Source organism: Tetrapisispora phaffii, chromosome 7, assembly GCF_000236905.1.
Source record: "Tetrapisispora phaffii CBS 4417 chromosome 7, complete genome".
NCBI lineage: Eukaryota > Fungi > Ascomycota > Saccharomycetes > Saccharomycetales > Saccharomycetaceae > Tetrapisispora > Tetrapisispora phaffii.
Window position 1 is genome coordinate 755,357 of NC_016526.1, and position 18,543 is coordinate 773,899.

Sequence of the window (18,543 nt, forward strand, 5' to 3'; positions counted from 1 at the left end):
TTTAGTACAAAAGAATATTTGTGGTTATAATATACAACAAAATATATCTTTCACCTTCAAAAACAGATGAAAAAAGAAATAGAAATAGGAAATTCATTGATTTATCCACATATATTTAATAGTTATTCGATAATTAAAGGTTCTCAATTTACAATAATTATTTGAGCTCCTTTAATGTATGTATTATATTTTAATTAAATTATTAACTTTTCTCAAATTTCCATTGTGTTTGTATACGTAAGTTGAATATTAATTAGACGGTGGCATTCCAAGATTATCTTATCATTAACTTCTATGCAAGGTATAAACAGTAGACAGTTATTTATCCTGATTACTTGGCCAATTCGCCAATGCAACATGTTCTTAACACCCTATTCGCATTGACCCAAGCGTGGTACTTATAAAACTGTTCAGTGGCATCAACCCCACTGCAAAAATTCTTCAGGATCTTGTCACCGCCGGGATGATATTCAAAATAATTAGTAATGCAATATACTTTACCCTTGATGATGCACCAACAATCATCAACTGTATTATGCTCAGCAACCATCTTCTCGCTGATTCTTAAAGGAGGCTTCACCATAAACAACGGTACTCCCTTCAAAACCTGCACCAATGTACTCTGATGGTTGATTTTATATATATCATCGTCTTTGTTCGCCAAGTGTTTCTCCATTCCAGTGATAAGTTTACCCTTGACACCATCGCCCATCGTCAATGAACTCCAATCAAGAGCGCTACGGCCAGGCTTTAAAGCAACTTTCTTTCGGTAGCCTCCTGGGGCAATGGTACTGCAGCCAGCCTGCACATCACAAGGTAGGTCCTTCGAGGTAACTGATAACGTTCTTCCTGACGTAATTGGTTTGGGATTCTTGGTAATTAAAATTTCACCCACATTATTGGGACTAGGTGCAAGCACGATTCGAGGCTTCCTGAAGTCACCTTCTCTTTGTATACTGATTCTTCTCTTTATTGGGTGATCTGACATTTCTCACTAGATCTATTATTGGTGGCCTGTCTCATATACTTCTCAAATACCTAATTTTGTGCCTAATGACCTTAGTTTGATAAATACAAAATAAGAAATTTGTAATGCGTCTTAAGTTTCTTGGGATAGGCAGTTAATAAATGCAATGCACCTTCAATATTGACTAGCATATACACTCTATCCTCCTGATTCTTTACATATAGTTCATGTGTGCAAACAATATCAATCCAAATCTTACCATTAAATATCTTAGAAATTTTGATTACTACACTGTCGGTGGAAAAGTTTCAGTCACGGTGTTATATGATTTCATGCGATGCGGTTTATCGAAAATGTAATAAGGACAAGGAAGGACATTCGTCGTTGCAGAATGTTGTCGGTTAAACGTATGAATTTGTTACTAATAATATTTATTAAAGTCATGTTATATATAGGTTTACAATCATAGTCAAAAGTGAGTGTGAGTATATTGATATTGTTCTTATTTCAATGTCCATAGTTTAAACTTACAGCACACCAGGAGGTTTTTATTTGCGAAGTAAGTTACTACTTTAAGATGCACTAGGTTTCTCCCACGATGATTAGTTTTGTGTTCCAGCATTACTATTTTCAAGGTTTTTAGAACCTGTGCTTGAACTCTCTGCTGATCGATCGTGAGCACTCATAGTTTCATCAGTAGAACTAGAGGAAGGTCGATAAAATTTCCTTGTCATAGTTTTAACTAACTTTAATGGAACGTTATCGAATGCAGATGATTTTTTTTATCCTTCTCTTTATTACCTTCAAAATTTTGAAGGTCTTGGTTAGTAATTGGCAATGAATCATCAGGTTGCGTATCATTACCTGCGCGTACAATTCTTGTTATAGCTTTCTCTAAACGTGCACCGGGCCTGTTAGTTATAACGTTAGTTGTATTATTGCCTTGTTCATCAATATTCTGTCTAGCAGAATAGGCTGAAGTGTAATGGCTGATAGAAGGGGGAGGTCTAGGGGTAGTCCTGTCTACTGAGTCCATAACTGACTGATTAGAAGCACTGCGAAAGCCCGACTGGATCGTCTTCTCTCTCTCAAGTGGTTCTCCCATACCATACACCGGAAATAACCCTGCTGGAGAATTTACTTTTGTCTGAATTTTTGCTACTTTGGACATGTTTGTTCTTACTGACCTCACCGATGGCTTTGGTCGAATCGACGAGGTTTCACCGTGGTATATGCCAATTGATGGAGTATCTGTAGTAGATTGAGACGCGTAACTTGTAGACTCCAGCTCAGAATCAACGGATGTCACTGACTCAGTTTCATTATCCGTATTCGCAGCTATCGATGTTCTATCGGAGCGTACACTATGGTCTGTTTCCTCATTTAGTTCGTCATCGATCAGATTCTCAGTTGGCTTACTAACTTTGACCACTCTGGAGTCCATATTTACTTCGGGCTGTTCATCTCTTAAATCGTATTGTGGCAATCCCAAACCTTTATTATCTCTTTCAACAACAATAAGATGCAAATAAAATGGTATCACTATACCAAATGCTGATCCACCAATTATATTGCCTACTGCTCCAGGGATCAGTAGTTTCCATATATATTCTCCAACTGAGACTTTGGCTCCATTGTACATTCCAACAAAAACAACAGCCATGTCACCAACTGCATGTGTAAAACCGATGGTAATGAATGTGTAAATAGGTAAAACTAACACAATAAATTTCACATGAATTGGTTTAGCCATTATCTGTAAATAAACAGCTAAACACACCAAAAAATTACCGGCAATAGCTTTCAGAAAAGTTTCAATAAAGGAGAAAGATAGTTTTTGCTCTGCTATCTTCCTTGAAGCTGACCTCCATTCTGTTTGTTTTCCAATTCCAGACAGAAACCCAAATAAATATGAAACAAATAGAGAGCCTGCAATATTTCCTAACAGACTAACAAACCATGAAATTAAAAGATCATATATTGTGACTGCACGTCGCAGTAGTGCAACACTAAAGTATAATATATTTGAGTTAAATAAATCCACACCTGTTATGATAACATAATACAATGCTATGGCAAATGTAAAACCAGAAAACATATTGGGTATACCAGGGTTCTCCGAAAACAGTACTGGATTATCAGCATGTGCAGCCAAGAGTAATAAACCACCACAACTAAAGAAGATACCTCCCAATATTGAGTTTATAATGAGAACATCAATCGTTAATCTAGCTTTTTTCATTGCTGTAGCAACTATTGCTAGTGCAGCTTCATGTGGTGATAAGTAATTGGTATCGTCAGACATAATCTTTCTTGAACTTGTAAAATTATTACTTCAAATATCATGGAATTAATACTTTAATATGAGATGAGATGCTTCGATGATTATCCTTCTAATTCGTAGTTATCTACCTATGAAGCAAAACGTGAAAACTTCTCAATACTAGAATCAATGAACAGATACCTTCAGCATATATATGAAACAGTATATTGGCAACAATTGTATATAATTCTTTCCTTTAAACGAACAATTCAGACAATGTTTATTGTTTTATGTTCGACCTTTTTAATTGCTCTCTATCTTAAGCGCAGCAATAGCCTCAAATGTCTATTTAAAGGCATCGGAGATCTTTACTATGGCAAGTTTGATGATGAAGTTTATAAATGCAGATTTATTATAATTGATGATGACGTGACTAATGGATTACAAAATTATGTATATACTTCAAATAAATTTGACAATGCTTGTCATTTAGTACTTGTTTACTATTGTCCAGACTGCGTCGCCCAATACCAGAGATCTACTTGAGATGGATTCTTTTGGAATCACCTGTATGCAGCAATATACCATTTCTATTAAAGTTGAGTCCAAAAGGACCATTTCTGTAATGCATATACCTTCTATCAGCATTTCCGACAAACTAATTAATGCACGTCTTGTGACAGGAGGGAATTTTTGATGGAGAACTACTTCAATAGATGGATGTTCGTTTAACTTTGTGCTGGAATCTGATCCTTGAATTCTGCTCAAATAAAGGCTCCGTAACAGCGTCGACTTATCTTTTAACGTAGTCCATAGTTCAATAAAACGTTTGGTAATAAAATCTTTTGAATGAGTTATTATGACTTTAACACATTCACATGCAGCTTGGGTAATGGAAAAATCTGAATCGAGGACACAGGCTATAAGCACGTCCCATATTTTGGCAACTTGGGGAAGCAGGGAGTCATGCTGGGTATCTAGCATCGGAACAATCAGTTTAATTACTGACAATACCTGGATTTTTAATGGTTTTGAGGGATGTGTCAGTAATCTGTCTGAATAACCAATAATTTTCAGTAAGATTCTATAAGAATCACGAGGAATTGGAGAAATCCATTTTTCAGCATCATCCTCAGGATTTTCATTTTTACCTCCATCTTTCAATTCCTCTTCAATATTTTCTTCCCCCTCTGACAATTCATCATCGCTGTCCGCTTCTCTTAACTTTGAGTCAAAATATTCTTGGAAATTTTTAGGTTCATCTAATCCATCGAATTCTTCTTCCTTAAGTGGATCCGTATCCTTATCTAAAACATATAGTATTTGCTGAACAGATGAGATTCCCCAAGGAGCATAAGCGCCAGTAACCAAATGTTCATTGCTCAATTTATGATTTTCTAAATTCGAATTCAGATACTCCTTTTTCATTTCTAGTGTGATTACCTCAAATAATTGAAAAAACTGTAAACATAAATCAGAATATCCGTGATAATATTCTAACAGTTTGAATATTGTCTCAATCACATCAGTAAAATTTGTAATGATTTTATAACCAGAAAGATTACATATTACCATAAGAATGGTACTGACTCTCTGTGTCATACCTAAATTCAATCTTGAAGATATCGATTCAACTAAATAATCAACATTGGTTACAATCAAATCTGTTACTGAACCACCATATAAATTATCTGCTAAAACAGTGGCACATATTTGTGCACGTTCCCTCACCAACGAAGAAGATGATGCCAATGAATCGATTACTATATATAAATAATCAATAAGTTCACTTTCAAAATCACCTTTCATCGAGTTACTTACGACAGTTATCGAGTTTAATATAATGCACATATCATTTTCAGTTTTTTTATTGAGGCCATTGTTTTCAATTTCCATAGCAATTTTTCTATTCAATTCATAAGATTGTTCCAGAATTGTAAACTTAGCTTCAGAAGACCCAACCTTTTCATTTGAATCTTTAAAATCAAGGAAGAGGTTAAGGTCTGAATTAGTATCACAATTTTCCATATTTGAAGATAAATTAGTAGCTACCCATAATGCTAAAGTGCCTCTATTATTTGAGGTATCAAATATTCTTTCCACCTCTTCTATTAATGAATTATTCTTACTCAACATTGAACCAAACCCAGTTAAAATGGCAGAAAGATTGAATTCAACTTCCTTAGAAAGACTGGGGAGCAATGTAGTTTCTGTACTGACTAGATTATTGAAAGTCATATTATTGAGACTAATGATATTATTCTTTTCTACTATTTTAATGTCTTCTCTCCTCATCCTATACTGAATTTCGTTATCATCTAAAACATCGATAAGTGCGTCAATTGCTCTTGATATTAAGTAAGTTACATCTTCGGTTTGATCTAAAACCAGTAAACCATACTCCAGACTTTTTAGCTCTTGTAACTTTTCAAACTTAACAATTTCTGTTATTTTTGAAATCTTTTCTTCAACAATCTTCGTTAACAGAGTCATATCTATACCAAGTGTCAACAGATTACTCGATCTAATATCTAGCAATACCGAAATTAGTTCAGATGCACATACTGAGAGAGATAATCTACAGTTAAGTAATAAGTCAGATGCAAAAAAGTCAAGTTCCTTGTTTATAGATTCGTTTTTTCTTTTTACTAGTTTGGGTAAAAATGAGTTTAAAAAACGTTTGACTTGAGATGAAGTAGCATGAAGCCAGTTTGTTGTTCTATGGACTTTTCTTTCCTTTAATTTGTCTTCATTAATAACAATGGACTGATTCTCAAAGAGTTCCTCAGGTGATATGGAGAGGTCATCATCTATTAGCTCTGTTATTTTTTCCAACGAACCTGTTTCATATTTTTCTACTTTTAATGAATAGTCATCATAAACAAGTACCAACAGTAATCTCATTACTTTTAGCGTGGATATTATTATGTTATAGTTAATCGTCATTCCAGGTTTCGCTAATATACTTGCAAAAACAGATAGATTACCAGGTAGAACAAAGGAAAGGACCTCACCATCAGCAATTATGTCCTTGAACAGAATGTTCAAAGAATCTAACGCGATGAGCTGACTCTCAGGATTATTCTCTGATAGTTTTAAAATATCCAATATAATTGTAATCGAATGCCCCAGACTCGGTAGTATCTCTTTATTTTCTATAGTAAAAAAGGTATTACAATAATCTCTTTGATTTTTCAATGAATTGAAGAACTGATGCAAGGTTTTCAAACTTATGGATCTATAGTGATCAGACATATTTTGCAAAGCTTCGTTCTTTGTGTCCTTGCCGATCAAAAATGTGAGGACAGGAAACAATTGCTTTGCTAAGTCCTTTGGAAATGTACTAGTTTCAAACCAACACAGGCGCAAAAGGTGTGTAATAATCGATAGTACATATTCAGTCTCCAAGATCCCCAACGTCAACTGTTTCAACAGGCTCGCAATGGGAACGAAAACATAGTCAGCGAACTTAGGAGACAAATCTGTATATTCAAACTCATTCAACTTGCTATTTAGCGCCCTCAACGCATCAATTAAACCAGAATTTGCCTCTACAAAATCCTTATTCTCAACAAATGCAAACTTCGAGACAGCAACACATAACTGCCGTATTTCTCGGAAAGCTTGGGAATTGCTACTGCTCATTCGTACGAACTTGGCCACTCTGGTAACTTGTCACGTAACCCTCGGCAATCCAGAGGTTCACGGATCCTCGATAGTATGAACAAGCCCTTCTTCTTTTATAGAAGTCAACATGACCAGTGAGTGCAAAGGTCGAGAGATGTTCAATTTCGAATCGAAGATTGATGACAAAGGCAAAAAGAGTGGTAGCGCCCTGCGAAATATGTCACTCGAAACAGTTTCTGTCCCCCAGGGCCGGCTAAGTTGAACGAAATTCTAATATAGATCAATACTATGTGCGTGTGTAGTAGTGGCTGTTATGGACCACACAATAGATGCAGCTGGCCCGTCACCTTGACACGCAGAGTCGTCTCTGCTTATTTGCATTTTGATTGCGACGAACCACTTTAGTCTCACCACGGTAAGAAACCACAATCTCGTCCAAATATGTCAAAAACGTACGGAAGAAGGCAACTCGTTAATAAGGCTCTATAATGTGCAAGCCCTTGCCGTCTCTTCTTCCATCCAAACTGCAACTGGCATCATCTTGGTTTGCTCTATTTACTGACACTTCCACCACCTCATTAACGTCCCCGAGGCATTGAAATTTCACTTTAAAATTGAAAATTTTTTTTAAACTTTGTTGATGAGACCAATAATACATGAATACTGATTGAGGATGAAGGTCATCTAATAATCTGATTGGGATATGAGGATGACTAGTGATCTGTTTATATGTTGTGTATTTCAAGCGTAACGTCTTTCTGTATGGCTTGGAGGTTTCGAAACAGCCAGATACAGGGAGCCACAAACAAACGCTTTTGACGACTTTATCTCAGGTATACAAACGACTAAAAGGAGTTTGATTTTGGTACATTTAAGGATTACTATTGCAGTTTTGTGTTAAGGAGAATCTTTTGTTAATAATATAATGCCAAACAATTCGATTAAGCTGTTAGCTCCTGACGTTCACAGGGGTCTTGCGGAGCTGGTCTCGAAGAGACTGGGAATGAAGTTGACTGATAGTAAGTTGAAAAGAGATCCCACCGGTGAGGTTACTTTCTCCATTGGTGAATCTGTGAGAGATCAAGACATATACATTCTTACCCAGATCGGTGCTGGTGATGTAAATGACAGAATTCTAGAGTTGTTGATCATGATCAATGCATCTAAAACTGCCTCTGCAAGAAGAATCACCGCGGTCATTCCAAACTTTCCTTACGCTAGACAAGACAGAAAGGATAAATCTCGTGCTCCTATTACTGCTAAGTTGATGGCTGACATGCTGACCACAGCCGGTTGTGACCATGTTATCACCATGGAATTACACGCCTCTCAGATCCAAGGTTTCTTCGACGTGCCTGTAGATAACTTGTATGCCGAGCCAAGTGTCGTTAAATACATCAAGGAGAACGTCAACGTTTCTGAGGCTATCATCATCTCTCCTGATGCCGGTGGTGCTAAACGTGCTGCAACTTTAGCCGATCGTTTAGACCTAAATTTTGCATTAATCCATAAAGAAAGGGCTCGTGCTAACGAAGTTTCTCGTATGGTTTTAGTCGGTGATGTCACTGATAAAGTTTGTATCATCGTAGATGACATGGCTGATACATGTGGTACCCTAGCTAAGGCTGCTGAAGTCTTACTAGATAACAGAGCTAAATCTGTCATTGCTATAGTGACCCATGGTATTTTATCCGGTAATGCTATTAATAACATTAACAATTCTAAATTAGATAGAGTTGTTTGCACTAACACAGTACCATTCGAAGCTAAGATGAGAATGTGTCCTAAGTTAGCTATTATAGATATTAGTGGTGTTTTGGCTGAAAGTATACGTCGTTTGCATAATGGTGAAAGTATTTCCTACTTATTCAAACATTATCCTCTATAGTATATAAAAAGTCATACTTTCATAGAAACACTCCCATAATTCTTATATTATGCATCTTGCACATACAAGATGCATCTTACCTACTTAGAATTATAAAAGACATAAACAGTAAAGGATCAATCAAAAAGTATAATAATGTATGGCAGCTTAATTTAAATATTGATATATAGAAATTATCTTAAACATCTACACACCATATGTTATAATTAATATGATTCATAACAGGCATTAAGAAAGAAATTCATACTCATTTCGAGTACAGTTTATCGTTGCTCAGGATTTTTAGCCTGTGCATGGACCTCTTTTCATGTTACAAGCTATATTTAGTTAAATCTATGTTAGCCAATGATGTAAGCATTTCACCTTTGTCTTCTAAGATAGTGATTGGTTCAGGAAGGAATTCTATCGCCTCAGGATGCGGGACCCATATAACGTGTCCACCAAAAGCTATCCCTGCTTTGACACCTATGATCCCGTCCTCGAATACCATACATTCTTCTGGAAGTATTGATGTGCCAAACTTGTTATTCAAATCAGATAAACCCGTATGCCAAATGTCTGGGAAAGGCTTGCCTCTACCTTCTGGAATTCTTGGGTCATCACCTGTAACAATAGCATCGAATAGAGCAAAGGCATCTTTTAAATGACTAGTCTTTCCAACAAATTTGGCTTTATTAGAGGAGGTACACAATGCTATTGGGATATTTTTTGATTTTAGATACTTCAATAACTCTAATGCACCTGGTAAAAATGCACATGTGGCCCATAGATCTTTTTGTAGTTCTGCACTTTCTTTCATGTATTCTTCTGGAGTCAATGGTAAATCATAATGTTCAATTACTCTAGCAGATGCTTGTGGTCCAGGTAAACCTTGTAACTGTATTTTTAAATCCCATGTCATCGGTTTCTTCCCATGTTGTTTTAAAGTTATATTTGTTGACGTCGTATAGATATCTTCCGTGTTTAACAGAAGTCCATCCATGTCAAATAAACATGCTCTAACTCTTTTTAAAACGGTCAAATTTTGTTAATAAACGGAATCCAGACATAGACATATTTCTGCTACAGTTCAAAGAAATCTTTCAACTTGCAAATCGATTAATTACAATGCATTATACATACTCATTTGGAATGGTCATTGTGAAGGTACTGCTTATGTTTCTTTATAAAATGCTCAAAAGTTGGAACTCCTTTAAATGTGCCTTCTTTATCAGAGTATATAGTATCATTTATATATTTATAGATCTTAAATATTTTATCGAGCGTCATAGGTCATTTCGTCACTTTCACTAAAATAGTCCTGGGAAGGATTATGACTAAATTGTTCCACGTAGTGATGTTTCTAATAATGGTATACTCAAAGGTGGATAAGAGAAGGACCACATGCGTTCATATACTGATACCTCTAGCACATTCTGCATTCAGTTTATCTACCTATAAAAATGTAAAATCTTTTCAAGGAAATCCTTCATTAAACGCTAAATAAATTTAAAAAGTTACATATAAAATATCTATGAGATGATGATTCACTGAATAGTTAAACTACCTTTTGGCAATTTGTTTAACCACTGATAGTAAGACAGAGGTATATTAAAAACTGTGAGACCTAGAGTGGGTCAAAAGATTAGCTGCATTCAGTGTTATCATTCATTTTAAACTCAATTAAGAGTATAGATGAATATATGGTAGAAAGACTCAAAAGGAAAAAATTGTTTCTGGATTTAAATGTGATAATTTATAAAAATAGTAGTAACTGAGTTACACATTTCCAAAATTAAAACATTTAAGCGGAGTTGGAAACAACAACTTCGACATCGACACCTGGTTCAATAGTGATTTGGGTGATCTTTCTGACAATTGGAACTGGGGCTTGTAAGTCAATGTATCTCTTGTGGATTCTCATTTCGTAAGTTTCCCAAGTCTTGGAACCTTCACCATTTGGAGTCTTTCTGGTGGAGATCTTTAAGACCTTAGTTGGTAATCTGACTGGACCCTTCTTAACTAATCTGTGTTGTTCAGCGTTTCTGATAATGTTGTTGGCAACATTTTCTAATTGCTTAACCTTGGTAGAAGTTAGAGTGATTCTAATCTTAATGATTTGTGGTTGTTCTTGTTCTTCAACTTTTTCCTTTTGGATGTCAGACATTTTTAATATACCTTTTTGTGTTATGTTGGTTCTCTTGCCAATGAATATAACTTAAACTATCGACTAGAACAGTAACATCTTTTCAAGCACTTATACACTTTTATATACACATGTCTACATTCGAATAGACACTGAACGTACTGACTAAACAACAGCACTAGAACAAACTGATGCAGTTCTAGTGTCCCACTATCTGAAGTTCATTAACTACAGAGATGGCACACTAATGAGAGGTCAGAAAGTTCAGAATCGAGATGAGATGAGATGAGCTGAAATTTCAAGAAATTGATCTGCGTCGTTTGAAAAGTTCGAAAACAGACAAAATCGCAAAAAAAGCAAAAAGTTGAAAAATTAAAAAAATAATTGAAACGTTTAGGTGTCTGGGTGTTTATATATTTGCAGTCACTTACAAATTTGCGTTCCCGATTGTGACACAGCGATGTCGATGACTAAATCGGTATCTCTTATCAACTAACAGCAACTTTCGAAAAGTATGGTGGCAGAATTGAAGGTTGATAAGAAGCTAAACTGATAAGTCAATTGCACAGTGGCTGCATGCATTACTATTTGGTTTGTGATAGAAGTTACGAATGAGATATAATTGTTTTCTTAAGATGGTCTTACATTTCTTTCAATATAGTGATAAGGATGTGTTGACATACTTCATGTGGTGCAACTATGTATTGCACAATATTTTGTAGCAGATATATTGATAACAGTATGTTGCAATTGCTAACTCTTGAACAACTGATTCGTGATTGCTGGAGGTAATTGTTGCCAGGAATCCACTTATATAAGGAGCACTATTATTGTCTTGTTTGTAGTTTGGGTGCTTGCTAATGGATCTCTTTCTTTAGTGCTGTGCGACAGAATCAAACCTAAAAAATACATATATCGATTATGGGAGAATTTAAACCTCCATTGCCTCAAGGTGCTGGATACGCCATCATTTTAGGACTAGGTGCTGTTTTTGCAGTAGGAATGGTGATGACCACCATCATGTTAAGGCGTTACCAGAAAGAAGTCATTAGTGCAGAAGAATATTCCACAGCCGGAAGAAGTGTCAAGACGGGCTTGGTGGCCGCTGCTGTCGTTTCAAGTTGGATCTGGTCATCTACTCTACTTACATCATCAGCAAAGCAACTCGATGGAATGTTGGGCGGGTACTCATATGCAGCTGGTGCTTGTTTCCAAATAGTGGCATTCGCGATACTAGCAATAAAGACTAAACAAAAAGCTCCTAATGCACACACATATCTGGAGATTATGCAGAAGAGATATGGTAAAGTTGCACATTGTGTCTATATATTTTATGCACTGGCTACCAATATATTAGTAACGGCTATGCTTTTAACTTCCGGTGCAGAAGTGTTCAGTCAGATATGTGGAATGAATATGTATGCTGCATGTTTTCTTCTGCCAATTGGTGTCGTTTTCTACACTTTATTTGGAGGAATTAAAGCAACATTCTTGACTGACTTTGTCCATACATGTGTTATTATTGGAATTGCCATGTACTTCAGTTTCGAGGTGTTTGCACATAGTGACATTTTAGGCTCCCCAGGGAAAGTGTATGACTTGGTACGTGTAGCTGCGAAAAGGCACCCAGTCAGTGGAAACCAAGATGGTGAGTATATGACCATGAAATCAAGATCGGCAGGAATATTCTTAGTTATTAACCTGGTTGGAAACTTCGGAACAGTGTTTCTCGATAATGGATATTGGAATAAAGCAATTTCTGCCTCTCCAGTAGCTGCTCTCCCAGGTTATGTGATAGGTGGTCTATCGTGGTTTGCTATCCCAAGTTTATTATCTGTGACTATGGGCTTTGCCTGTCTCGCAGTTGAAACATTGCCAACTTTTCCAACTTTTCCAGATCCATTATCTGCACAGCAGGTAAGTGAAGGTCTCGTATTGCCTGCAGCTGCTATTACTGTAATGGGTAAAGGAGGTGCAGTAGCAACTCTATTAATGATATTTATGGCTGTCACTTCTGCTATGTCTGCTGAACTAATTTCAGTGTCTTCTGTATTTACATATGACATATTCAAGCCATATTTTAAGCCAACAGCAAACAGTGAAACATTAGTTTTCTCTTCTCACATTGCTTGCATAGTCTTTGGTGTTGCTATGAGTGCATTCAGTGCAGGTCTATGTAAAGCAGGAATTAGTGTCGGTTATTTATACGAACTAATGGGTATTATTATCTCAAGTGCAGTATTACCAGTGGTATTGTCATTAGTATGGAGAGGTCAAAATAAAATTGCAGTAATTGTGACGCCAATTTTAGGGACATCGTTGGCAATAATGTCATGGTTAGTAAGTACTAAATCTTTATTTAAACATTTAACACTATCTACAACATTCGAAGACAACCCAATGCTAACAGGTAATGTAGTTGCACTGTTATCTCCATGCATATTTATCCCTCTTCTGACCTACCTCTTTAAACTGCAAGATTTTGATTGGGAGCGTCTGAAAGAAATTAAAAGGGTAGATGACACTGATGAGTTAGAATTGTCAGAACAATTGAGTAATTCTACAGTCATTATAAGAAAGAATTCTTGCTCAGAAACTGATGAGTCAATGGAGTTCAGCATAGATGATAAGAAAGGAATTGAACCGAGCACGTCAGTAGTCAGTATTGCTGATGTAGTTAAACAGACCATAAATGATGATGAAAAAGTGCTAGAGGAACAAGAACTAAAGAGAGGTTTGAAGGTTGCATACTTTCTTTGTGTATTTTTTGCACTAGCATTTTTAGTAGTTTGGCCAATGCCAATGTATGGATCAGGTTATATTTTCAGTAAAAAGTTCTTTACTGGTTGGGTTGTTGTAATGATAATATGGATTTTTATAAGCAGTTTCTGTGTATGCTTCTACCCTATTTGGGAAGGTAGGCATGGCATTTATACCACCTTTCGTGGTATTTACTGGGATATTTCTGGCCAGTCATATAAAGTGAGGAGGTGGCAAGAGTCAGAGCACGAGCAACTAGATACATCGAAGGAACAAACTCAAACACCATTTTAAGATTCTTAATCTATATAATTTTTAAATATATTTAACTATACAACTTTAAAAATATCGAGTATATTGAAATTTACAATTTGAGAACAATTTTTATAATTTGACCAAAACTTTAATTTGTTTTAATGATTCTAATTAATGATCAATTTTTAATGAAAAATCGATTACTTCAACACCTTGATGAATAGAGCTAGTACTATAAATATCGATATCATGACAAATATAGTCATTAATATTAGCCAAAGTTAATCCTCCACTGCACTCTAAAACAAATTTTTTTTTATTAAGCCAAGTTTCTTTCAAATTCTTAGCACAAACTTGAAGTTCCTCGCTAGTAAAATTATCTAACATTATAATATCAGCCCCTGCATTAATTGCTTCATTAGCTTCCTCTTCTGATTGGCATTCAACCTCGATCTTTATTGCAAATCCGCATGCAATTCTGGCATCGGTAACAGCTTGTTTAATAGAACCAGTGGACCAGATATGGTTATCTTTCAACATCACCATAGAAGAAAGATCATATCTATGGGTATCACAACCACCAACTATCATTGAATATTTTTCTAGCCTTCTTAATCCTGGCGTTGTCTTTCTAGTTCCTGCAATAATCCCCTTATAATTCGATTTACGAGCAGCATTAACAATTTCGTTGGATTTCGAAGCAATACCGGAGCACCTACTTAAAATATTAAGTGATAGCCTTTCAGCCTCTAATATATTCCTTGCTGGACCTATTAATTTTGCAACCTCAATTTTTAGGGATCCACTTTTAGAAACATCAATTTTAGTGCCTTCTTCAAATAACCATTGGACAGTTATCCCGCATTGGTCGTAGACTTCCTGAGCAAAAGGGATACCAGCTAAAATCCCGTCTTGTTTGCAATATAAAGTTGCAGTTGACATTTTATTACCAACAACATAGCCACCAAAGTCAAAGGAAGGTATATCTTCTTGAATCCAATTTGTAATATCTTGCTTCCAGGCACCAATTACAGGTAATAAATTTTGAAACCTACTCATTTTTCTATTTTACTAGCAGTCCTTAATTCCTGATATTCTTAACAGTTGAGGAAGTGTATATATCATTCTAAGCATAATATTAGGCCACTATATTAATTTTTGTTAACGTTGTTGTTGTAATAGAAGGGTTGTTAAAATAGAGATCTTATATTGTAGTCACCGAATGGTTATGGACAAGATGCCGAAGAAACCGCGGTGACACGATTTCCGATGACAGCAATTCAAGAGATCTGATTGGAATACATGATTAATTAAGTATCCTATACTAGAAGTATTGAGTATCACACTTGACATTGGCATTAATATGCGTATTATACATACTTGGACTATCGCCATATAGAAATTAAATATATATTAATACTGATTGAGTGACTGAATTATACAAGTGCATTAGCTAGTAACTTTTTTTCATCTTCAGAAAGAGAGCTATAAATATCCTGGAAAGAGTTTATGTTTTTCGATGTAACTTCTTTGAAGAAGTTAATAATCAGCTCAGACACTGATTGATTGATATCACCTATGATTTGACCGGTAGGTGTGTCATTATCTTCGTCGGATGTGTAGTTAGCCAATTCATCATCGTCGTCATCGACGTATTCTTGTAGTTTCTCATAGTCCAAAACATCTTCGACATCCTCCCAATCATCATCTTCACTAGAGTCTAGTTTTTGTTCTACTTGGTTTTCTTCAGCACGTGCAAGCTTCTGAATATCAATGCTATGTAAGTTTGCATCAGATATATTTTTGGATTGAGATGCAAGTTCACCTAAAAACAATTTCACGATCTTTTCATAAATAGGCATTTGAGTGAATTGATCTGGAATGCTTTTTGCCATTGATCTTGTTATAATTTTATCTCCACTATAAGGAATAATATCGCCATTGACAATAACTAATTCAATACGCTTATCCAATAAAAGATAGATTTTACTTAATGCAATTATGTTCTCCTTTATACGTTTTTCACCTCTTATGATGTCAAATAACTCTAACCATTTTTTGAGAACAAGAGTTAGTGTATTTTCTTCTTGTTGATCTTCTAGAGACAAATTATATAGAAAATCGACTGTTTGTTGTGGATCTGAGCATATTAGAAAACAGAAAACCATTAATAGATTTTGAGAGGTGATAATATTTTTAGCATTGACAAACTTTTGGGTTGTAGCTTGTAAAATAGCTGGTAATAACTCTTGAATCTGTTGGCTAAATTTGCTGAAAATTGTAATGATTAAGGTACCCACATTCATTGCTGCCGTATCAGAAATATTTAGCGATAACAACTTACTTAAAACATTGACAATATTCTCCAAAACAGTTTGCATTAATGACACATCAGAGTTAAATACCAGAAAGCTGAAGGCCTCAGTAGCCAGCTGGATAGTCTCCTCTTCATTGGATGATAATAACACTTCACATACCGGATTAAATACTAATTTGGATATTTCTACAGGAAGAGTTGAATCAACAGGTTTTTTTTTCATAAATGTCATCAAAAAATCTAAGGTTAGTGATAACAATGGAGAGTAATCATAATTTGTTGAAGCATGGTCTGCAATTATTTTTATTAATAAGGGAATAACTTTTTCAGCGTAATATATATATAAGCTAATATCCATTCCATCTAATAATTTTTCTAAACATTCCTGCGATTCTACAGAAAGTTGGATATTCCCAGGATCTTTAAATGATATTTCTAACAGTATATTAAATTCATTATCTCTGACTTCATCAGAACCAGTTCCAGAAGAGTTATTATCTATAACATTACTAATTGTTTCTACACAAATAGCATATGTATCCTCTTCAGCATCATTAGCAATATCTTTTATAATTTTTAAGAGTCCTTGTTGAATTGATATACAATCCGCAGACCCTAAAACGGATGACAGATCAGCATAACTAGCGTAGTAGGAAAAAGCAATTAACATCGAACTCTTGAGAATCTCACTAGAAGTGTTTAGTGAGAGATTCAAGGACGTAGATAGAAGTTCTTTAGTCATAGGTTTCACAGCAGTATATGATTCCATGAATTTTTCAAGATATTTTGGGCATAGTAATAAACATCTAGATTTCACCATGATATTGCTACTTGGATCCATCAATAGTTTGCCTAACGAATTTAGAACATTTTCAGTATAACCTAATAACTCAGAATTAAATTCTTCTTCGCTTGAAATAATGCTTTGGAGTGTATATAATAATGATTCCTGCAATTTCCAATTATTGTAATTCTCCATGCTTTTATTAAGTTCCTCTAAAATTATTCCATATGCAATTGAATATGTTGGCTTTTCAAGATCAGAAAAAAATTGCATAGTTTGATCCCTAATTGTATAATTTGCCAGTAATCCAGCTTCCTTTGAAATAAAAGTATTGAAATCACTCTCCCATGATTCATAAGTGTTATTATCCAAGCAACATAGCATAACCAAAGATGAGACTATTCTAGTCAAATCTACCTTGTCAAAGCCTTGGACTGACAAAGAGGATATGAAGTCTATTAAATGGACACCATATTCATTAATCAGTTGCAATTGTGATCCAGAGGCATCGCTATCTATAAATTGTAAATACGAAGATCCTATAATTTCCAAATCTTTCAATGATATTGCTTTAAAATTGGTTACCAAAGAGTTATGAAAAAGTTTCTTAGGAAATTCGGTTTTAATGGTTGTTAGTTCTTCATAAAAGTTAGTTTTTAGTTGTAGTGCATCCTCGGATTGGTTTACGTCTAAATGTGGCAAAATAGTCAGCAAAATATCCAGTAATTTGGTAATACACTGAGAAACAAAGTCCTTCCTCTTAAAAGACATGCTATTATCCAAGATTGACATTTGTAATACAGTTGAATGCAATAATTTGGAAGCAGCTACCTTTGCTTTAATATTTGTTTCTGGAGATGTGAAAATAGCAAAGATGGTTTTAATAGTTTCTTCACCTACACCACCTTCAAAGAACATTTCTTCTGATATGACATCGTCATAAATTTCATTCAGTAGAGACATTGCTTCGATGGAGTGGTCTTTTAAAATAGCATTGTAAATAACCACCAATAAGTTTGGCCATAAATCCGGGAAATCAATAGCAGATATTTGTACAATACAATAAGATGAACTGCTCTTAATTTTAGAATCTTGTTCTGTGTTAAGGCATAGTTTCAGCAAAGAATCACGTAAAAATTCCTTAGTCTCTTCTTGTACGTTAGATGTACCTCTATAAGAATCAAACCCAGGGCTCCAGTACATCGTTATTAACTTTTTTAAAGATAAAATACAAAATTGTCTAGACGATAATGGCTCATTTATATTATTTGCTAATTCAATTAGTGAGTTAAATACAACAGAAGCATTCTCATCACATTTTTGCAGTAGCTCAGATTCAGCATTTTCTCTAACATTATTATCTGCAGATTGAGCGTGGGCTATCAGTAAATGCACATCAGGCATCTTCAAACACTATAATCTTTTATCTTCTAACTTTTCAATATAATGATTAGTTCAATCTATGAACCAGTATAAACCTTTACTTAAATAAATAATACATCAACTTCTTTTATCATTAATTGAAGCAACTTTATCGATGTTGGACATCGCATTAAT

The 18,543-nt window shown here is 35.0% G+C and overlaps 9 protein-coding genes across 9 annotated transcripts; 2 read left to right on the plus strand and 7 right to left on the minus strand.

Moving 5' to 3' along the window:
* Positions 1-331: 331 nt before the first annotated feature.
* IRC21 (Irc21p) lies at positions 332-988 on the minus strand (the record flags this gene model as incomplete). Its single annotated transcript, XM_003686581.1, has 1 exon — positions 332-988. One exon carries the CDS (start codon positions 986-988, stop codon positions 332-334), a length of 657 nt encoding a protein of 218 aa, XP_003686629.1.
* A 727-nt stretch (positions 989-1,715) lies between these two features.
* Positions 1,716-3,272, minus strand: TPHA0G03560 (uncharacterized protein; the record flags this gene model as incomplete). The annotated part of the gene is made up of 1 exon (XM_003686582.1): positions 1,716-3,272. One exon carries the CDS (start codon positions 3,270-3,272, stop codon positions 1,716-1,718), a length of 1,557 nt encoding a protein of 518 aa, XP_003686630.1.
* Positions 3,273-3,719: 447 nt separating this feature from the next.
* TTI1 (Tti1p) lies at positions 3,720-6,875 on the minus strand (the record flags this gene model as incomplete). Its single annotated transcript, XM_003686583.1, has 1 exon — positions 3,720-6,875. The coding sequence occupies one exon, from the start codon at positions 6,873-6,875 to the stop codon at positions 3,720-3,722; it is 3,156 nt and encodes a 1,051-aa protein (XP_003686631.1).
* Positions 6,876-7,782: 907 nt separating this feature from the next.
* PRS3 (ribose phosphate diphosphokinase subunit PRS3) lies at positions 7,783-8,745 on the plus strand (the record flags this gene model as incomplete). The annotated part of the gene is made up of 1 exon (XM_003686584.1): positions 7,783-8,745. One exon carries the CDS (start codon positions 7,783-7,785, stop codon positions 8,743-8,745), a length of 963 nt encoding a protein of 320 aa, XP_003686632.1.
* Positions 8,746-9,055: 310 nt separating this feature from the next.
* Positions 9,056-9,727, minus strand: TPHA0G03590 (haloacid dehalogenase superfamily protein; the record flags this gene model as incomplete). The annotated part of the gene is made up of 1 exon (XM_003686585.1): positions 9,056-9,727. One exon carries the CDS (start codon positions 9,725-9,727, stop codon positions 9,056-9,058), a length of 672 nt encoding a protein of 223 aa, XP_003686633.1.
* Positions 9,728-10,528: 801 nt separating this feature from the next.
* Positions 10,529-10,891, minus strand: RPS20 (40S ribosomal protein uS10; the record flags this gene model as incomplete). Its single annotated transcript, XM_003686586.1, has 1 exon — positions 10,529-10,891. The coding sequence occupies one exon, from the start codon at positions 10,889-10,891 to the stop codon at positions 10,529-10,531; it is 363 nt and encodes a 120-aa protein (XP_003686634.1).
* Positions 10,892-11,791: 900 nt separating this feature from the next.
* DUR3 (Dur3p) lies at positions 11,792-13,924 on the plus strand (the record flags this gene model as incomplete). Its single annotated transcript, XM_003686587.1, has 1 exon — positions 11,792-13,924. The coding sequence occupies one exon, from the start codon at positions 11,792-11,794 to the stop codon at positions 13,922-13,924; it is 2,133 nt and encodes a 710-aa protein (XP_003686635.1).
* Positions 13,925-14,056: 132 nt separating this feature from the next.
* On the minus strand, positions 14,057-14,944 carry BNA6 (nicotinate-nucleotide diphosphorylase (carboxylating); the record flags this gene model as incomplete). The annotated part of the gene is made up of 1 exon (XM_003686588.1): positions 14,057-14,944. One exon carries the CDS (start codon positions 14,942-14,944, stop codon positions 14,057-14,059), a length of 888 nt encoding a protein of 295 aa, XP_003686636.1.
* A 377-nt stretch (positions 14,945-15,321) lies between these two features.
* KAP114 (karyopherin KAP114) lies at positions 15,322-18,390 on the minus strand (the record flags this gene model as incomplete). The annotated part of the gene is made up of 1 exon (XM_003686589.1): positions 15,322-18,390. One exon carries the CDS (start codon positions 18,388-18,390, stop codon positions 15,322-15,324), a length of 3,069 nt encoding a protein of 1,022 aa, XP_003686637.1.
* Between the last annotated feature and the right edge of the window lie 153 nt (positions 18,391-18,543).